Source organism: Thermobia domestica, chromosome 9 (assembly GCF_964235325.1).
Source record: "Thermobia domestica chromosome 9, izTheDome1.hap1.1, whole genome shotgun sequence".
NCBI lineage: Eukaryota > Metazoa > Arthropoda > Insecta > Zygentoma > Lepismatidae > Thermobia > Thermobia domestica.
Genome location: NC_137462.1, coordinates 33,659,955 through 33,674,940, shown reverse-complemented (window position 1 = coordinate 33,674,940; position 14,986 = coordinate 33,659,955). Strand labels below are relative to the sequence as shown.

Here is a 14,986-nt window from a genome sequence, read left to right as displayed (position 1 = left end):
GCACACCATAAAAAGTTTCGGTAGAATAATTAGGGGAAGTACAGTTAAGGCTTATAATATACTATGTTCTGTAAATGTTAAGAAAATTGTGAATTTCTGAGGTAGAATGAGGTATTAAAAAAATGCTTACTTTGTTAGATATCGCCATGATACTTGTAGGTAGTATTCTTGGAGTACGAAGGTTTACTTTCAGATAGTTTACGTCTGTTTTATGGCAGTGTTTCCAGCCAAAACAATTAATTCCCGATTTTAAGTAAAAAATTTGGCAAATTTCCCTTTCCCCTCTATTATTTCCCTGTTGCTCGCTACGTTGCAACAAATGTACCACTACCTGAACGCCTTCTCTTTAGCCTACAGAACACACTATAAAAAGTTTCAATAGGATAATTAGAGAAGCTGTAGCCCCGGCATATCTGGTGGGTTTTGCTTCTGAGGCGTAAAAATTGTCAAAATTTCATGTGTATGGAAACAGAGAATTTTTTCTTTCTCTCTTTGAATGGAAACCAGCGACTTTAGGTTTTTACTGTACCATGTCAACGCACCAAATAATTTTTAGGTGACTTAGACCCATATGGCAACAGTGGTGCTAGATACAAAAAATCTTGAAATTCGGTTAGGGATTTTTTGTAAATTTTCACCCCTACATTTCCCTCAGTAATTTCCCACCCGCTCGCAACACTGCAATGTAACGTACACCAAAAAATAGCCACATTCCTTTTCTAAAAAACAAGGTGTTAACAATATCAATAGGGTAAATGGTTTTTGAGCAATAAGTCACTAACTGACAAAGTAGGAAAACGCCAAAAATGATCTGGGTCCGAAAGGAATAATCACACGATTTTGCTCGTATAGGTACAAGGAAACAAACGATTTGTAAGTTACGAGGGCTTCGACTCAAGTTCAATATTATTTCAATAATTTTCAACATAAATCAATAAATAATAGCTGCCAGAAAAAAACAGACATTTGAAAAAAAAACATGAAAAAGAACGATGTTTTTTATTGAAAAAAACTTCACAGAAAAAAACCGTTTTTTTACAACACTACTTATTGATGGAAAACATATCAAAACACATCAATTATAGCCACCGGCGCCCATGTTGTGGTTTCCAAAGGGGAGGGCAAATATAAGCGAGGTTTCAAATATAGTTTCAAATTTTGCTATAACTAATGTAAAAGTTCTATTGGCCTTTCGATATTCCCAAGTACGATTTCCTGTTGTGGGGTCCGATCGCCCCACCTTGGCCCCCCTGATGGGCGCCCTTGATTATAGCAGGGATGCAAATAAGCAACAAACTTTTACTAGCCCAAGAAGAAAGCTACTAGCCCACATCCACAATAGAAATTGAGTGGTTATTTGCATCCCTGAATTATAGCGTTCAACACTTTGTATTAAATAGGTGAAGTAATCTGTAAAATGTCCGTCAAGTTGGCCGGGAATTTTTCTAATAAGTAAATTTTAATATCGTGATAACAAAGTAATTTCTTCCCGCCGAAACTCAGGAGACTGTAGCGCCGCCTCTCAAGGAAGTTAGGTACTACGAGCTACTAAGAGCAAGAACGAATCAAATCATTCAGAGCGCGTGAGTCTGATAGAATTAGCCAATGATATACTTAGCTACTGCCAGTAGAATACGATGCAGTTAGTTACAACTCTAGCTGCTAGTGTCGCAAAGTAACTTTTGTTGCATTGTGGGAACGATTTGAATTTCCATTAGGAATAAAGGGAATGATTCATCAGGGTAATCAATGATCGTAATCATTTGAGCTACGTTTGTGCAGGAAATGCTCGAGTTTCATTGCTATCGGAGTGAATTAAATGGCGTTAATAAACTTTGAAATGTTTCATTGCGCAAACATTAAAACTAAAGCACATTTCAGCACTAATGGAGCACAAATGATTAATGTCTTTAAATATGTGCCATCTTAAAATGTCCCGGTGTAACAGACAAGGTGGGTAATGTTGCCATTACCGTCCCTTCCCAGAAATACTAAATCTTTGAAAATCAGGAAAGAAAGTTTTACGTTCCCTTCCCTCTACTCAAACAAGTAGCCCCTCCGAGAAGAGTTTCCCGGGCCAGGTATGTGGTTCACAACGCCGCTTAACGCACGTAAAACTGTAGGCTACTGAAAAAGAATGGTATGCTAAAGTTCAACAAATAATAATACGTCTTCAAAGGTTGCAGGAACATAACTCTACTTGATCAACAACAACAACAACAACAACATACACACACACACACACACACACACACACACACACACACACACACACACACACACAAAAAAAAAAAAAAAAAAAGAATTCAGATAACATTAACAAATTTTATTTTTAATAAAACAATATATATGTAATGTTGAACAGAACAACGAATTTGTGAAGTTCGAAAAAGTTTTGTTCGATCTTGAAAAACATTTTCAACCACTAGTAGATTTTAAATAAAATTGATTCATGGAAAAACCATAAGAAATTTATAAATCCTGAAAAATTCATCGGGCACATGTTGTATGAAGTAACATTCCAAGATGGCTCCTGCCTTACCACAAGTCATATTCAACGTAAACCATATTTGAAATATAATTATTTACATCACATAAATTCAATACCAATATTTGAACTGATGGTTCAATTTAGAATATTTAACAATTTTCTATCTACATGTTTTATATATATATACTCACGGAAAACCCAGAACATGATTTTAAATTCACAAATAAAATATACTACACACACTAATAAATATGGTATTACACATACCGCGCGAAGAGAACAAGTGACGGGCCCAATCACTTATTTTCAAGGCTCCTTCATCGGAAGGATAAACAACCAATCAAATTTAAGTATAGCAATCACATGACATATTGACAAAAGACTCCAACCATAATACCAGATCATTTAAATTAAGAAAACACCAAACTCTATATCCCAAAAATATACTGTAGTGGAATACAGGGAGGAAAAGGAAGGTGAATAGGTTACAAAAAAAAAAAAAAAAAAAAAAAAAAAAAAAGAGAGAGAGAGAGAAGGAAACAGCGCTGTTTTTATTTTTAAAATCCTGTTTGCATTCATTTTACTCTATAATACCAATAAATACGCAAAAGTAAAGATCACTACGGCACACCGGCCAACTTGACGGACATATCTGAAAAGTGGGTAATCACTTGTACTATTTCTCTTGCCAACAGCTTAGAAATAGTGACTTTATTATTTGGGTACATTTGTAACTTGGAAAAGAAGCGTTTTTCAAGTTACGTTAACGTCTACAAGTAAAAGAGAACGTAAAATGGCTTCCAAACTACCACATCTGGAACTTAGAGACGACATGATGACTTTGAAGTTACTTCAATATCTGCAACTTATAGAGGGTATGATGTTTAGCAAATAGTATGAACACCTGCATTTTAAAGCATGTTACATATATCTGCAACTTATAAAAGACATGGTGGAAAACAAATCAGCAATAGGTCGCTCACTGATGACTTTAAAATGTTTGAAACATAGAGACAACACAAACACGACATTTATGCATTTCACTTATTCTGATAGACAATCAAAACTAATTCTTCTATTAGACCCCTTCTTTACCACTGCAAAAGAGGACAAGTAGATGATCATGGGGTGCATTCTGTACTTTCCTCCAAACTTTGCGGAGCGCAACGCATCGCAAAAAGATGGAAAGAGCAATTCCCCATTATCGGAATATAAAACGGAAATTTTGCCTTTCTTTGCCTTGATACAGACCGTTGCAGAATGAGCCCCACATCAGGGAAAGATATTTTAAAGGTCATTGCTCTTGTTTATAGCCATTGTCAACAACTGCTACCAACGATAACTACAGTATATTCAACTTTTCATCTTTAGAAGAAGTATTGATTATTAGTTATATGTTAAAGATTTGATTTTAATCATATTTTAAATGGATTTACTAGAAATATTGAAGAACCCAATTGTCACAACGTTACTTTAAATAGTTCTTTAATTTAAGAGTCGGGAAAGTTTGTAAAGTAAACCAACCATATCATAATTCTACTTTTGTATCAAATTTCAAATGAAATAAAATGAAATCTTTCAGTTTAACGTCCCATGATTATGCTCTTTAGGCTGAGAGAGACAATGATTAAGGCAAATGAATGATAATGGAAAATCAGTGGAATGAGAATATGGGAGGAAACGGTGGTATCCTGAGAAAATTCGCGGACATGAACGTGGCATATTTCAAAGAAGGTAGTTTTCTATACAATACTCTATTGTCACATAGTAGTGTATATTCATTTGTAGCATATTTCATATTTAGTCCTTCGGGAAGTGGCAGTTCATAATGTCTTCCAGTACTGCAGTAAAAAAGTCAATTTATTAGAGGACCGCACAAGACAGTTTTTAAGTCATTTGAAGTTCAACCGTTATCATGTTGGTGCTTTCATACTATCCATACAGAATGTATTTTTGTAATGCAAAGGGGAAATTACCATATGAATAGAGAAACATATTGTCAATTCCCAACTCTAATATCGTTTGCCATTGCAATATTATCTCACAATCCAGGACTACCAAATTAAGGACATTTTTTTTCATTAATTTACAATTTTACATTTACAATTAGGGCTACTTATCTCTGTCTAATACAGATTAAAGTGTAATAAACCGTTTAAAAAGTGCTATTATGAAACTTATAATTCATTCTTTAGACATATTTAGACACATTTTATACCCCCATTTGCGGATATTGATGCTGGAAAATGAAATGAAATGAAATGAAATCTTTTAGTATAACGTCCCACAATTATGCTCGTTGGCTAAGGGAGACGATAATTTAAGCAAGTGAATGATGATGAAAGAATTGGTGAAATGAAAAAAGTGGGAGGAAACGGGAGCGCCCCGAGAAAATCCACGGACATGATGTTGTCCACCACAAGTTTACTTGGTCGGGCATCGAGTCAGGGACTCCAAGCACTAGAGGTAAGCGCTCTACCACTGAGTCTCTGGGGTTAGTGGCAACATACCTAGGTATTCTTGGCACTGTCAGGGCGGTTTTTCTTTGTTGTGGGTCTTTCATGAATTTGTTGTTATAGAAAAAAAAATGCTAGGTTGAATGAGTTCTAGGTAAGCCATCAACCAGAAGTGGAGGTATAAAAAGCAGTTTAAACAAGTACGAAGGGGAGCTAGCTCCTTCTTGTTTCTTCATGTAGAATCACGAATTTAGCGCTTACAAAGAACTAACTGGAATTAGTACGATGTCAATTAATTTGTTATTGTAGTGGATAGCCTTTGTGTAGTGCGACGCATCGCTCCTTCTTGTGACGTAGACTCATACGTTTTGAACATTTAACTACAAGTATTAGAGCAAATTTCTATATTTTGTATAATAGCAATGGATGTAATCATAGACCTAGTTGAGAGTTAGACTACGAGTGAGGACTTTCCGAGTCTTCTGTCAAGAAATATAATATTGACATCGACAACGACATGACATTGACATCGACGTTTACTACGACCCGCAGCAGTACCCTGACTTGTTTATAAAGTAGGAAGTTACTGGTATTCATAAACTGGAATCTCAAAAAATAAAATAAAATAAAATAAATAAATAAATAAAATAAAATAAATAAAAAATAAAATAAACTTAAAATCTATCCTACACTGTCTTCATCATCCGATGATGAAATATATTCATTTTCATCTGAAGAAGACAATATTGAAATTTGACGCTTTAAAACATCAACTCCGACCGTGCCATACACCACCGGAATCACCCTGATTGTTTAATTCTGTAAATGTAAATAAGGTGGACCTCAAGACAGTTACATCGTTATGTGCCACATGCAGTTTTGAATATTTTATTATTATTGAGCATTGTTATTTGTTTCTGAATGAGAATACCACTCAAGGAAGAACATAGGATTTAATAGAAAATGAAATGAAATGTTTGAGTTTTACGTCCCACGATTATGCCGGTTAGGCTAAAGGGTGATTATGAGTAACGAATGAAATGGCGGAGTGAAGAAAGTGGGAGCGAACGGGAGAGCCCCGAGAAAACTCACGAACACGTTGTTTGTCCGCCACAAAATCCACACGGCGCGAGCTGGGATCGAATCAGGGATCCCAAGCACCGGAGGTGAACGCTCTACCACTTAGCCACCGAGCCCCCCTAGGATTTAATAGAATATCCAAGTGCAGAAGAGGGCATGTTTTAGATTTATGCAAAAACTCACATCGATCTTCTGATCCATGAGTTCTTTATAGTGCATATTTCGAATTACTGAGAAATTATATATTTGTGCCATGACTGGTCGAGCGACTATTAGTAAAAGTTGCTAGAAAGGGTATTAATAACTGATCTATAAGTACATATACAGTAGAGCATCGATTATCCGAAGTAATTGGGGGACATGGGTGTTCGGAAACTGGTTTGTTCGGATAATCGAACTGTACTGTACTGTACTGTACTGCACTGGACTGGACTGGACTTCTACAGCCAGTGCCAAATCGACAGAAGTGTGCTGATTGTTGAAACACAGCGACTGGCGGCTTGGCCGGTCAGCAGCGCCTTATGAAGGCCCCATTAGAAGCAATGTTCCGCCAACGGTGGCTCAGTGCGGCGACTACTGTGGGAAACTTGGTTGGGGAGTGAGGGGGATGATGGACGTAGGGTGGGAGAGTAACAGGTGCCAGCGAGTACACAGTTCGGTTAAGCGGTCGTTCGGTTGACCGACGTTCGGATAATCGACGCTCTACTGTATCTTTTTGTGTTTAAAATTGAATATCAGCGGTGGTGTTAATTCTTTACCGAGTGCTGAAACAATATTAGTGAAAATTGTGCATTAAAAAGTGTAAATTTATAATATACTTAAACACAATACCTTATGGCAAGTTTACCACTAATCTTCAGCATCAATGTCTATATCTTCATAGTAGAAGGTTCGCAGTGCTGCATTTATCCAATGATAAAACTCAAGTTGAACTGTTCGAAGTGTTTGAACAAAGACATAGTGAAATATCAAACTTTATGTGCAAAACTGTTGAATTATTAAAAATACGTAATTTGTTGTACAAATTATTAACTTTTCTAGCATCATTTATGTGAAAAGTCGCCATGTGTTTACCAGTACACATTATTGACAGATAAGTTTTCAAACTTTCACAGAAAATATTTATTAGTAGTGAATTTTGTTTAACTAAATGTAATTTTCCAGTAGTTTTCTACTGTTCGGTAAAATCATCGTATAGAAACATATGATGTCAAAATGAATTGGTTAGTAATGAGTAAATTACACGGATTTACTTCGAATAATAAAAACCGATATATCACACAAAATATAGGTATCATTATATAAAAATTATATTTGCAAGATGCAACTTTTATTGTAACGGTGCAGAGAAACTCATTTGGATTAAGAAAAAAATATTAGATAACGTTGATCTTAAAGCAAAACAATGTTCACCATTAAACGAATTACATGGTAACATTACGAATCATCATTGTTATTATGAACATTACATGAATATTGAGAAAAAAGTCAGGTTGTGCATACAACAACAGACAACAAATTAATGATTGATTAATATATCAACGATCAACATCATTAAATATACATTTTCGATGTTGTGAACAACTTTTTTTGTTTGTTTGTTCAGGAATTAAAACTTCTAAACGAAAATAGTACAGGTAATTAGAAACATTATGCAATTTAAATAAATTCCTTTGTATAAAAAATGTTTCCATATTTATACACTATTTTTTCTTTCGTGTTCAGATTTTTCTTTTTGAGCAATTTTGAAGTTTTTTAAATGAATTAATACGTTCTATTTATGATAAAGAAAAATAATATAAAATAGCCATACAAAACATAGTTATCATGTTGATAAGGTAAACTATTTACAAAATAAACCTGTATTATTACTTAAAGTAATTTAATCTTCTTCGGGATAATCATTGCTAAGCTGTCAAAATAAATATTACGATTTTTGCCTATGTACCCAGTGAACTCGTGAGGAATACGATGTGTCCAGATTAATCCAACGGTGGTTTATCAGTCATTGGAAGTTCATGAATAATACAGTATATATATATATATATATATATATATATATATATATATATATATATATATATATATATATATCACTTTCCCTAGCATATATATATATATATATATATATATATATATATATATATATGCTAGCATTAATATTTCTTCAGTGTATATTCAATGGACTTTAAAAGTTCGTTACTGAATTCTCTATGTCTGTGTGTCTGTCTGTTTGTTTGTCCGTCTGTCTGTTATTTGCAATATTTTTTAATTTTGAACCCTGCATTTGATAAAGCATCAAAAACTATCTGAGAAAGGGATTACATTTTTTGCGTCACTCTTACCGTTCCCGAGATATTGGCCAAAAAAATGGCCGACTTCCAGAGATTTAAGGAGCCATATCTCGGGAACCGTAAGTCATATTTTTGTTGATCAATATCTAAAAGGATAGCAAATATTTTGTCACCGAATAGTAACCGGCGGCCATTGTCCATCTGGCCACTAGTTTGGCCACGCCATGGCCAGTTGGCCATTGGTCACCAATTAATATCAGTACCAAAACGTTTACCATCCTCTTAGGTATTGATTAACAGCAATATTATCTCTCTATGACTTACCGTTCCCGTGATATTGGCCCAAAATAACCAATTTCTAGATATTTCACATGCCATAGCTTGGGAACCATAAGTTGTAGAGAGATGATATTGATGTTGACCAATATCTAAGAGGATGGTAAATATTTTGGTACCAAATAATAACCCATGGCCACTGGCTAACTGGCCACCGTTCCTGAGATATTGGCCAAAAAAGTTTGAATTTCTAGATGTTTAAGCAGCCATATCTCGAGAACTGTAAGTCATAGAGAGATGATATTTTGCTAATTTTTGCAAGAGAAAGAGAAGGCGCGTATAAGAAGATTTACTTTTACATCTAGGAACAATGGCAGTTGGAGAGTTTAACATTTCGGCTGCGTTTTGTTTTCTCGATGGTCCTGATCTTATTACGGAAGCTTTGCGTTTATGTGGCTCTCTTTATGCGGTATCTCTTACCTCTACCAGTTTGTAACTGACCAACTTTACCAGTGGACTTTGTCTTTAATATATCACCAGCTTCGTTTAAAAACAGATTCTTTAAAATGGTATCTTTTCTAATAAGTCATCTACCAAGTGTGCTGTTAGGATAACCAGAAATCTACACTTACTTCAAACCTCTATCATTCTCAATACCAAAGACCCTTATTGCCTCACAATCTTATTCTATATGAAATTTCTCAATCCCACAGCACTTAAACAAATTAAGGTGTGATTACCTTTGAACATTACTTGATCTGAATCCAAGTGAGGTTGAAGAGACTGATCTATTATTTTTCTGGAAAGAACTAACGCTCATGCTGCTGGTAAAATTGCTCACACTTGGATAAATTTCAAATTGCAGTTTTTATACTTATTTAACGTTTCTGAATCCAATGGAACTGTTTATGAACAGCCCATGTGGTCCATGTTGTCACGAGAAAATTTACCTGAAAGTTGGAATATAAATAAATATGGATATTCCAACTTTCAGGTAAATTTTCTCGTGACAACATGGACCACATGGACTGTAAATAAACTGTTCCATTGGATTCAAACCTTAGGTTAAAAAGTGCAATTAAAGAATGAGTCAGATAAAACTTGGCCGCTTTCCTCCCGCCATATTTTCTAGTATATAAGATAAACATTGGCAGCACTGTGCATAAGCAAGGACAGACTGCCGATCTTACTCACGAATAGATTGTCAGTTGTGAAGTGCGCGTGGTGTGGTAAAGAACGATGAGTCAGTTAGAAAAACGAAAACTAATTGTGAACAAATACCTCGAAAATCCAGGTATGTCCTTAAATAAATTAAGCAAACTCGTAAAGTACCCTCGGTCTACTGTGCAAAATGTAATTAAAAAGTACACACAAGATTTAACTGTTGAAAGAAACCTGGCTCAAATAGAAAACCGGGGACTAGCCAACCGAAACTGGAAAAAAGGGTTACTGCATTGCTGCGACAGAATCCGAATTTATCGGAAAGAGCATTTGCTGGTGTGGTCAAAGCGTCCCAATCTACAGTGCACAGAATTAAAGTAAGGAAAGTTTTACAATCTTTCAAAGTGCAAAAGGTACCTAACCGAGACGAAAAGCAACAACTGACGGCAAAATCCAGAACAAGAAAACTCTATGATCAGTACCTTACTCAATATGAATGTTGCATTATGGACAACGAAACCTATTGTGTCGCTGATTTCAGTCAAATTATCGGAAAGGAGTACTACGTGGCACTGAAGAAGGGAGATGTGCAGGATAAATTTAAACAACGGAAGGCATCCAAATATCTCAAAAAATATTTGATTTGGCAAGTTATTTGTTCATGCGGTAAAAAAAGCAAGGAGTTCATCACAACAGGGACAATTAACGGCGAAATTTATACGAAGGAGTGTTTACAAAAACACTTGTATCCATTTGTGATGTCACACAGTAACTCTGTTTTCTTTAGGCCAGATCTTGCTACCTCTCACTACTCTAATGCAGCCACTGATTGTTATAAAGAAAAGGGTATCGTCGCAGTTCGAAGAGAGGCAAATCCACCAAATTGCCCTGAAATTAGGCCAATTGAAAAATATTGGGCCCACATTAAAAGAACATTGAAAACATCAAAAGGGAAGGCGGCTGACTTGAAAACTTTTCGTCGCAAGTGGACTGCAGCTGCCAATCAAATAAAGGAGAAGCTGTGCGAACTCTTATGAAGCGGATTAAAAGTAATGTACGAGCATTTTTCCATAATTAGTTCCTTATGATATATTTTGTTTGTTTAATTTTTTTTTACTTTATAGTCAACTAAAATATTAAAACGACCTTTCTTCTTTTCATTTCTTTACCTACATTTTTGGTCAAAGTTACCGGCCAAGTTTTTTCTGACTCATTCTTTAGAAACGTATCCAAGTGTGGATACTTTTAACCAGTGGCTTAACTGTTAGTTCCTTCCTCCGTTATTTTTTTCCATTAACATGTGTTATGTCTTTTTCTCTCTCTATTGATCAGTTGATGATTCGACGCAAATTCAATGACATGGCAATTGGCGAAGAACTGGAGTCAGCGAAGAAATTGGCTACATTCAATTGTGTAAAGCGCCCTTCATCTATAATCCTCGAGAGACAAGAAACGTGTACGGTGCAGTGGCCTGAAGATGGCAGCGAATCGAAAGACAGGATCACTTTGGTAAAAGTGTATCAAGGATCAGAAGAAGCTAGTGATACTAGATACCTGTCTGCAGAAGTTACTCCTCACCATGTGCACATTGAAGGTGTATCTACGTCTCGGAAAAAATTGCACTACAGAGTGGATATTTATGGATTTAATGTAAGTAAAATTCCATTATTTTGGTTTACAAATTTACTGATATCAAAAGCTTAGCGATAAAAGTTTAATAGGTTTTTGAAATTAGAAGACATGTTCTACTGATAGCTCACAGTCACATAGTTAACAATAGCGGGAACTCTTAGGGGAAATTAAATCGATAAACATTTAAATTTTATTTATACAAGCTGTTTCATATGGCTTCAGAAAGGTGTTTACAAGGAGTAATAAATTAACAAGAATTTTAGAAATAATAACTTTAAAAAATGGATCAAAAGATTGCGATCTTGACCAATAATTAGTTTTTGGATCAGGGGTCAGAATATTTTTGAACGGCCTCTAAATCGAGTTTTCGTATTTGTTACAGAATAAGCACATCATACTCAGCTAAGTGATAGTTTAGGTTTCGCTACACTGTATGTAGTTCTCCAGATATAAGGCGTACAAGAAAATTTTTGATTGAAATATAATGGAGTTTTTTAATCAGGGGACACAAAATTTTTGAACGGCCCTTAAATCGAGCTTCCGTTTTTTATATTACGGAATAAGCACACCATACCGAGTTTGCTCAGTTAAGTGATAGTTTGGGTTTGGCTGCACTGTATATAGCTCTCCAGATATACGGTTTATAAGAAAATTTTTGATTGAAATATATTGGATCTTTTGATCCAAAAAAAGCTCTCTTCTGTTAGCTCGTAGAGATAAAATCTAAATTTTTACCAATGTGGCGTCCCCTTAAAGACGCAACTGTTTAACACACACATTTCTGAAGAACAAGACAACTAGTTTCAACTGATATGGAAAAAATCAAATAGAGGTAGAATGACAGCGTGTGTAGAAGCAGATAGGCGGTAGACATGGAAGAAGGAAGATCTCTTAATTTCCAAAGAAGGCAAATCGTATGCACGATTATTTGAAGCAAATATATCGCGACGACAGTATCCAAGGCGATGGCAACCTGTAGAGATCATGCCAGAATGAAGATCACCTAACATTGAAAGAATTCTCACTAAGGAATGTACAGCGAATGCGGTAAAAGTGATCGCGGAACTAAATCTGCACGTAAGCAGCCTATTGCGACAATCTCACTCTAATATAAGTTCCGTAAACTAAACATTCGCCGTCTTGCTGCAATTTCCAAACCGATTTTCTTCGTCCCTAATGGGTTAGTGTGAAGAAAATGGTGTCGAGAACATGGAAATTGGGCCATCGATTATTACAAATGCATAATATGATCTGATGAGGTATCTTTCACATTACTTTTATTAACAGGCCGCGTTTATGTAGTACGCAGGATGCCCAAAGAAGCTTATATGTTCTGCCAAGTTTTTCGTCTACTCACGTTCTATTCATTTGGTCTACTGAAAATGGAAGCAATAAATTGTGACGTTATAGATAATCGATTTTAGAAAAGTCTGCTCTAGGGATGGAAAGAGGCATAGGTCACTGTGTCAGTATTTTCACGACTTTGTCTGCGTCATTCGGGTCTGGATTTAAGTTTCCAGACCATGACAGATCCGGAAACCCAGAATATCCAGTGATTCGGACCCGGAAACAGCTGAAATATCAGTTCTGCAGCGTTACTCCCAAATTTTATATTTGAAAAGTGATGTTCACTATTCAATCTCGAACATACATTTCTTTGATTTTAAGCGTTAACATTTTTTTAAAATATAGATACCGTATCTTGTATATTTCAAGTATGTGTTCATGTTTGTTTGTCTTTTCATACTGAAATATGGCAGAGTGGTTTTTAAACATAAGAAGATTTAGCGAACATTGTTTGGACTCAGTGGAATCTAAAACAGTCGAAAAATTCTAAACAAGTTGTGCAAGTTCGCTCGATTAAACTTTGACGAAATGAAATCTTTGAGTTTTACGTCCCACAGTTATGCCGGTTAGGCTAAAGGAGACGGTGATGATGAGTAATGAATGAAATGGTGGAATGAAGAAAGTGGGAGGAAACGGGAGAACCCCGAGAAAACCCACGCACACGTTCACTTGGCGGGGGCTGGGATCGAACCTGGGACCCCAAGCACCAGAGGTGAACGCTCTACCACTGAGCCACTGCGGTCCCTGATTAAACTTTGACGATTCCTCAAAAGTATGTAGCTTATGTCCTCTCACGCTTTCATACCTTGTTAAACATTGTAATTATCTTCTAGTGCAATGTTTGGACACACTGACTAAAAGAAGAAGCAAGAATGAAAATTATAGATTTAGTTAGAAGACACAAACACACACACACACACACACACACACACACACACACACACACACACACACACACACACACACACACACACACACAGAGTGAGAGGGGGGGGAAATATAGTGTTTCCTAGAATTATATATTATATTCTATTAGATCTTACAGATGCACCCATGTGCATGACGATGTTTCATCGTTTTCTGATCATGGATATGTATGGGTCAGACTGGGTCATAGGTGTGATCGGATCACTCCGGACCATTGATCTTTCCGGACCACTCCTGGTCATGAGTTTTTGCGTGTTGAATCAGATCACGAGTCTGTTATCCACATTATAACTTATTGTTATTCATATTTTTTCACATAAACACCTTTTAATTTGTATGAATTAAGATTATTTTTGTGACACTTTTTGAAAAATGCTTTTTTTTTTTTTTTTTTTTTTTTTTTTTTTTTTTTTTTACAGAATGTAGATGAAGTTAGGGATGAAGAATCGCCCTCCGGTACACCAACCAAGGAATAATGGAATCTGTATTATTCTGGTTTCATGTTTTCCATTTCTTGTTTTCCAACAAAGTTAATTTGCACTTTCAAGAACGAGTGAAATATATGTATTTATGGTATATGTATCTCTATAATTGTTTATGCATTTAGTATCAAATATATATATAAAAAACATGCCCTTATTCTTTCTTTGTTTATTGTTGAAGAACGTATTAAACTCTTGCTCAATTATAGCATTCAATACTTTTATCTAATATGTATATACAATCAAGTGCAAAAGTGGATTACCGCCTTGTTATTTCTCTGATCAAGAACTTCGAAATGGTAACTAGTACACATTTGAATACATTTACAACTTGAAGAAGATGAGTTTTCAAGGTAAATTAACATCTGCAACATAAGGAAGACATTATGTTTTCAAGTCCCATTAATTTCAAGAGAGCATCATGTTTTTCAAGTTAGATTAATATCAGCAATTTAGTGAGAAGATAATGCTTACATTAACACCTTCAATTGAAGACCTAAATTGCAGAACATCTCTTTTGTGATTTTAGAAGAAAGACAAGAAGATAATACTTGGCATGCTATTCTGTTTAGCTAAAATGTTTTGTATTTTTTTAGAAAAAGGTTTTGAGTTTGATTTACGTATTATGCAAATGAAAAGCCCTTAAAACACACACACACATAAAACGCAAAATACGACGAAACAGAGTGGACTTGGGATGAAATGCAATTCAGGACTTCAATTTAAAGAGAGCATCATGTCTTTCAAGTTAGATTAATATCAGCAACTTAGTGAAGACATGATGTTTCCCAAGTCATTTGAGCATTTACTATTTAAAGAGGAAATGTTACATAAAATTTC

General features: G+C 35.3%; 1 protein-coding gene across 1 annotated transcript in view; it reads left to right on the top strand.

The window, feature by feature from the left end:
• The window catches only part of LOC145694537 (uncharacterized), a 105,187-nt gene extending 90,813 nt beyond the window's left edge, over nucleotides 1–14,374 (top strand). Inside the window, exons 6-7 of the mRNA XM_081770852.1 lie at nucleotides 11,091–11,408; nucleotides 14,084–14,374. Coding sequence (XP_081626978.1) covers nucleotides 11,091–11,408; nucleotides 14,084–14,140 — 375 coding nt within the window. The 3' untranslated portion in view covers nucleotides 14,141–14,374. The remainder of the gene's footprint in view (nucleotides 1–11,090; nucleotides 11,409–14,083) is intronic.
• The last annotated feature ends 612 nt before the right edge of the window (nucleotides 14,375–14,986 follow it).